Source organism: Nanorana parkeri, unplaced genomic scaffold (genome assembly GCF_000935625.1).
Source record: "Nanorana parkeri isolate BGI_ZX_2015 unplaced genomic scaffold, ASM93562v1 scaffold2339, whole genome shotgun sequence".
Classification (NCBI taxonomy): domain Eukaryota; kingdom Metazoa; phylum Chordata; class Amphibia; order Anura; family Dicroglossidae; genus Nanorana; species Nanorana parkeri.
Genome location: NW_017308607.1, coordinates 1 through 6,571, shown reverse-complemented (window position 1 = coordinate 6,571; position 6,571 = coordinate 1). Strand labels below are relative to the sequence as shown.

General features: G+C 49.5%; 1 protein-coding gene across 1 annotated transcript in view; it reads right to left on the bottom strand.

The window, feature by feature from the left end:
- The window catches only part of LOC108801436 (ATP-binding cassette sub-family A member 5-like), a gene marked incomplete at its 5' end in the record, with an annotated part of 8,009 nt that extends 2,200 nt beyond the window's left edge, over positions 1 to 5,809 (bottom strand). The window contains 5 exons of the mRNA XM_018573327.1: positions 2,609 to 2,688; positions 2,934 to 3,083; positions 3,285 to 3,404; positions 5,555 to 5,649; positions 5,734 to 5,809. Coding sequence (XP_018428829.1) covers positions 2,609 to 2,688; positions 2,934 to 3,083; positions 3,285 to 3,404; positions 5,555 to 5,649; positions 5,734 to 5,809 — 521 coding nt within the window. The remainder of the gene's footprint in view (positions 1 to 2,608; positions 2,689 to 2,933; positions 3,084 to 3,284; positions 3,405 to 5,554; positions 5,650 to 5,733) is intronic.
- Between the last annotated feature and the right edge of the window lie 762 nt (positions 5,810 to 6,571).

Below are 6,571 nucleotides of genomic sequence, written 5' to 3'. Positions count from 1 at the left end.
GAGATTGTAGCACTAAGACCCCATCTCTGGGCACCCAAGCATTTGGGATGCAAGACATCTAGTTGGCCACAAAGGTCACCCCACTCTGGAAAGTGGGGGTGCACCTATATCTGGAGATTACTTGGCTTCTTGCGAGAAGGTTCTGCAAGCCAGGACTTTAGCCAAAGAGCCCTATCCATATACACTGAAAAGAGTCTGTCGCGGGACACAAGCCAGGAAGCTTCTAACAGGCCATTGCAGCTAAAGTTTACCACCACATCCCTCTGTTCCCCACGCTCAATGATCTGAGGGTCAATGGCAGCAGAATTGGGATCAATTAGAAGGAATTTGGACCATTCAGACATTGTTTGGCAAAGGAAGATTACAGCCAAGATTGGGTGTGAGGCAGGACCCCCTAGAAGAGAACATAGCTGCAGAAAGGGCATCCAGCCATTTGAGTTTGGTCCCTGAACACGGGAGCATCCTCCACCGGTGTAGTAGTCACCTTGTTCAGGAGAATCATTAATGGATCCACAGTAGAAACAGGGAGCTCCTGCTGCTGGCCCAAATGGCCTACTCACAAAATAAGCCTTCAGAGACAGGGCAAGCAAAGAGGCAATGGCAGCAGCTCGGGACCAGAACTGAATGTGGAAAGTGCCCAGGCGGAGCCTAATGCCCGAGGGTCACTAACAGGCTCATTGTGGCTGGTTGTGATCCAGTCTATAAGCCAAGCTGAGGATGACTTTGTTGGAGAGCTGTGAGTCAGCGGATAGAACCATCAGCACCAACCGATGGCAACTAGCTAGAAGGATTCAGCGGTTAGTCTTTAACCTTTGGGAAGAGCTGAAGAAATCGGGTCCACACTCCTAGGAGACTGGTAAAAGAAATGGAGGCATGCTGCTAGTGGGAGGGGTTTGGCCCTGGGCTGGCCTTCAGTTATTTATGTTTGCCGGTGTCCAATCACCCTGTAGGTGGCAGTATAACTCTAAGGTTTCAGACTTTCTGTGTCCCTCATTAGACTCCAAGAAAATAATTTTACGGTAAATAAAAGCATCCTACCTTGTACTTCTATTGTCTTGTCATGAAAGTATCACTGAGGTAAGAACCCACAAATCGCAATGGATGAGAATGAAAAACATTGTAGACAATTGGGCTCCTCCAGCCTTGTGGTCACAGTTTGGTGAAGACCCTTTTCTGTCCCCCCCCATGACTGTCCCCCCCCATGACTGTCCCCCGTGTACACAGCCAGCTCCATACAGACACGGTGTGACCAGTTTGAGAAGGTCACTCCAGTTCCTCTAAGCCAGAGCCCCGACCTCAACCCCATGGAACATAGGAACGCCTTATGGAATGTAGAGGATCCATAGGATTTATTGAGTTCAGGTGCACAGAACCAGCTCCATAAAGACACGGTGTCACCAGTGTGGTGGAGGAACCCGAGTGTCCTGCACAGAGCCCTGACCTCAGCCCTGGAGCACTGATTGTGAGCCCGATCTTCTCATCCACCATCAGTACCTGACCATACAAATGAGCACAAAGTTCCCAGGACACCTCCAAAATCTTACATACGGCCATCCCAGAGGAGTGGCGGCTGTTATAACACAAAGGGTTGGCAACTCCATAACAATGCCAATGGTTTGTGAACTGGATGTCCAACAAGCTCGTATGAGTGTGATAGTCAAATGTATCATTAAATGCATCTCGCATGAATGTACCTCGTCATAAGACTCTTATAGCTGCACTCAGAAATGGGGAAGGTGGGGCTAGCACTATAAGCCAATCAGGTTCTATTGCAGAGCACATGTGCTGACAGTAAAAGTGAGCAGAAGGGCGCATTCAGTGAATTGCCGCTGCTCCTTCACTGTCCAATCAGCCGGTTGGGGGCGTGCCCTTGACCAAGCAGTGCTTCCTTCACTGTCCAATCAGCCGGTTGGGGGCGTGCCCTTGACCAAGCAGTGCTGCTGTAGTGGAGGCTGAGGAACTGGTTGTGCTGGTGGTTTGGGCTCCCGCGGCTCTCATAAAACCGGCTGAACAGAATTGCACATCCGTGGTCAGTTTGTACAGTTTCCGCTATTTTGTTTCTGGAGTTCGGATTCATAATAAACATTCACTGAAATGACCATTTAAAGGAGAACTATGAGGTGAGGGAAAATCACTCCTCGTCATAGTTCGAGCCGACGTGTGACAACGAAACTGTGACATGTCGGCTCAATAGATCGGGAAGTGAGAGAACGCATACCGGCGCTCGCTCACTTCTCGATCATCTCCCTGCAGAGAGCCGTGACTGTCACTCACGGCTCCCTGCAGGGATTCCCCCAGCTCTGACTGGAGGAACGGACGGGGAAGGGGCGGGAAAAGCTGGCTCTGCCTCTAGAGCCGGCTGTCAATCACGCAGCTGGGCGGATCTCGACAGCAATGTCGGGATCCGTCCCGGCTGCGGCGTCTCAGTATACCGCGAGCTGTAGCTCCCTATATACTGAGCTTAGGGTGACGGGAGGACGCTAGTTTGTGTCCTCCCGTTACCCTGAGGAGAACTATGGGGAAAAGCCCTGACCTCATAGTTCTCCTTTAATGCAGCGTGTCCTCTCTTCTAGTGAGCAGTATGTATGGAAAGCAGAAGAACCGTTACCTTGTCCCAGGTTGAAGAAGGCCTGTGATAGGGACTGTACATCCTCCTTGGGAACTCTGTATGACATCAGTGAAGCAAAGCTGGAAGACGGAAACACGGTAAGTTATCACTTCTATATCCAACCACAGATGAAACTTACAGGGCAGTAAACCTAAAGATACTGCTGGGAATGCCGAATTCTGAACAGTTGGCTGTATTTTGTCCTCTGTCGAGACTTTAGAAGGGGCAGCGAACCAGTTACATGATACGGGGATATACAATGTATGTGTGTAGAGATATATTGTATACATTCATTATTAGATAGATTTGTTTCTTCATTACTCACCTCTCCTGGCGGCAGGCATTGGGGAAATGTTTTAGGATCTCCCTGTGTAGAATCTCCATTTGCTGGGTCCCGGAGTCTGCTTCCAGCTTCAGCTCTAGGGTGTAGTGTCGGCCAAATTTACTCTTCAGGTGCTGCACGGACCCGATATATCTGAGGAGAGGCGCAGACAGTTTATTGGATTTCAGAGAAAGTTGGATGTGGTTCATCAAACGGCGTTAGGTATGAAAAACCTTCTTCAACTGCATAACAGGTACACTTTAAAGCTGCCCCAAACGTTACAATGTAGATTGGGTGATTCGTTCCAAGTTCACGACCGCCAGTCTAGTCTTATGATATCGGACTACCACCCACCTCAGCTGCCCAGACACCATGATGGCCACTCGGTCACAGACGGCTTCGGCCTCCTCCATGAAATGCGTGGTGAGGACAGCAGCCTGCTCCTTCCCTTTGAATGTAGACCTGATGACTTTCCTAGAGTGATAAAGGACGACGCATGAGAACTGTTAGCATGCGGCAATGTTAAAGGTCATACAGGGGAAGAAAACATAACACGGAATGGGAGATGGAAGTAATCAAAGTTTGTTTCAAAGAAACACGGCTGATGCGAGAGTCCAATCTCCGGCAGCACCTTGCATGCCGCTGGACTGTCACCTAAACTCCACCCCTTCCCAAGAGTACGATACAGGACTGCATGGCCCGGACTGCGTCAGCATGAGTGCAGATTTGGATTCCCACCAACCCCCCCCCCCCCCCCCTTCATTGGGGAGAATCACCCTTCTCTGTACCTCTGACTATTGTCTCTGGGGACAGAAAATGACGGGAAATCTAAATTTACTTAGGGGTCAGTCAGTAGGTGAGGTGTTCCCTTACATTGGTGGTAAGTGGGAAGAATGACCTTTACTTTGGGGTCAATGTAAGGTGTCTTCTCACAATGATGGTTATTGAGAGGAATGTCTCTTTGGGGTCACAGTAGGGAGAATGACCCTTACTTTGGGTTCAATGGGTTTAGGGGTACCCCTTGTATTAGTGATCAGTGGGAAGAATAACCCTTACTTTGGGTTCAATGGCCAACGTGCCTTTTTACATTGGTGGTCATTGGGAAGAACGACTCCGATTCTGGGATCAATGGGTGAGGTGTCCCCTTTACATTGGTGGTAAGTGGGGAGAATGACCTTTACTTTGGGGTCAATGTAAGGTGTCTTCTCACAATGGTGGTTAGTGAGAAGAATGTGCCTCCCTACTCTCACAGTAGGGAGAATGACCCTTACTTTGGGTTAACTGGCCAAGGTGCCTTTTTACATTGGTGGTCATTGGGAAGAACGACTCCGATTCTGGGATCAATGGGTGAGGTGTCCCCTTTACATTGGTGGTAAGTGGGGAGAATGACCTTTACTTTGGGGTCAATGTAAGGTGTCTTCTCACAATGGTGGTTAGTGAGAAGAATGTGCCTCCCTACTCTCACAGTAGGGAGAATGACCCTTACTTTGGGTTAACTGGCCAAGGTGCCTTTTTACATTGGTGGTCATTGGGAAGAACGACTCCGATTCTGGGATCAATGGGTGAGGTGTCCCCTTTACATTGGTGGTAAGTGGGGAGAATGACCTTTACTTTGGGGTCAATGTAAGGTGTCTTCTCACAATGGTGGTTAGTGAGAAGAATGTGCCTCCCTACTCTCACAGTAGGGAGAATGACCCTTACTTTGGGTTAACTGGCCAAGGTGCCTTTTTACATTGGTGGTCATTGGGAAGAACGACTCCGATTCTGGGATCAATGGGTGAGGTGTCCCCTTTACATTGGTGGTAAGTGGGGAGAATGACCTTTACTTTGGGGTCAATGTAAGGTGTCTTCTCACAATGGTGGTTAGTGAGAAGAATGTGCCTCCCTACTCTCACAGTAGGGAGAATGACCCTTACTTTGGGTTAACTGGCCAAGGTGCCTTTTTACATTGGTGGTCATTGGGAAGAATGACTCTTACTCTGGGATCAAAGGACAAGTGTCCTTCTTACATTGGTGGCCAGTTGGCAAAGTGTCCCCTTACAGTGGTGGGAAGAATGACCTTTATTTTGGGGTCAGTGAGTGAGTTGTCCCTTACATTGGTGGTAAGTGGGGAGAATGACCTTTATTTTGGGGTCAATTAGTGAGTTGCCCCTTACATTGGTGGTAAGTGGGGAGAATGAGCCTTACTTTGGGTTCAATGGGTGAGGTGCCCCCTTATATTGGTGGTAAGTGGGGAGAATGACCTTTACTTTGGGTTCAATGGGCGAGGCGCCCCCTTACATTGGTTGTAAGTGGTGAGAATGACCTTTACTTTGGGTTCGATGGGCGAGGTGCCCCTTATATTGGTGGTAAGTGGGGAGAATGACCTTTACTTTGGGTTCGATGGGCGAGGTGCCCCTTATATTGGTGGTAAGTGGGGAGAATGACCTTTACTTTGGGTTCGATGGGCGAGGTGCCCCTTATATTGGTGGTAAGTGGGGAGAATGACCTTGACTTTGGTACCATGACTGTGACATTAAGGACAGAATACAGACTCCACAGGTTGGGAAGCGGTGCACATGGTCCTATACACTAGGCTTTGGAATATGCTGTAACAATATAAATAATAGATCTCGGGTACTCACCACATTTGCTGCTTGGCTTTAGAGTCCATCCCTGTGGAAGGTTCATCCAGAAGCACAATGTCAGGATTACCCAGCATGCTCAGGGCAAAACATAGCTAAGGGAAGAGGAATAACATTACGTTATCTGAAAGGTAGAGAAGCAGCAGAATGGAAGATGTGGATCTAGTGGGAGGAATCACCTTTCTCTGGGTTCCTAGCGCCAGCTTCTTGGTGGGTTTCTGCACATCCTCTCTCATGTCCAAAGCATCTACTATCCTGCAAACAATGTCACAGCGTAAAGGTCCCGTCCTCTCACAGTAGATACTTTAGGTTTGTGTGAACACAGGAAGGGGGAGATCACCCACCGAATTCTATTATCTATCAGACACTCCTGCAGCACAATCTCTAGCCAGGTGGATGCAGGTCTGGAGGAGTGGGCATTGCTAGGCAGGGGGCATTTGCATGCAGACCACCCTAGGTAACACCCACATGTGATGCTGAGCCTCTATGATTGGAAGAACTGAAATCCAATTAATGTAATTGGAGGACCAGGGACAGTCCGGCTGGGAAGGGGGAGAGGGGATGATGCTGAACATCTTCCAACCAGGAAATTAGGTGGGCTCTATCTGACTAGGGGTTCCTGCCCTTAGTTACCAGCAACGCACACTGGCTGTGCCCATTATGAGGGGCTCCCACCATCCCTGTGCTGAGTTCCCGGGTCTGTACACCCGCTGTGCCCATTATGAGGAGCTCCCCCCATCCCTGTGCTGAGTTCCCGGGTCTGTACACCCGCTGTGCCCATTATGAGGGGCTCCCACCATCCCTGTGCTGAGTTCCCGGGTCTGTACACCCGCTGTGCCCATTATGAGGGGCTCCCACCATCCCTGTGCTGAGTTCCCGGGTCTGTACACCCGCTGTGCCCATTATGAGGAGCTCCCACCATCCCTGTGCTGAGTTCTCGGGTCTGTACACCCCCGCTGTGCCCATAATGAGGGCCAATTTTGTTTATTGAAAATCTTACAAACAAGAACTTATATA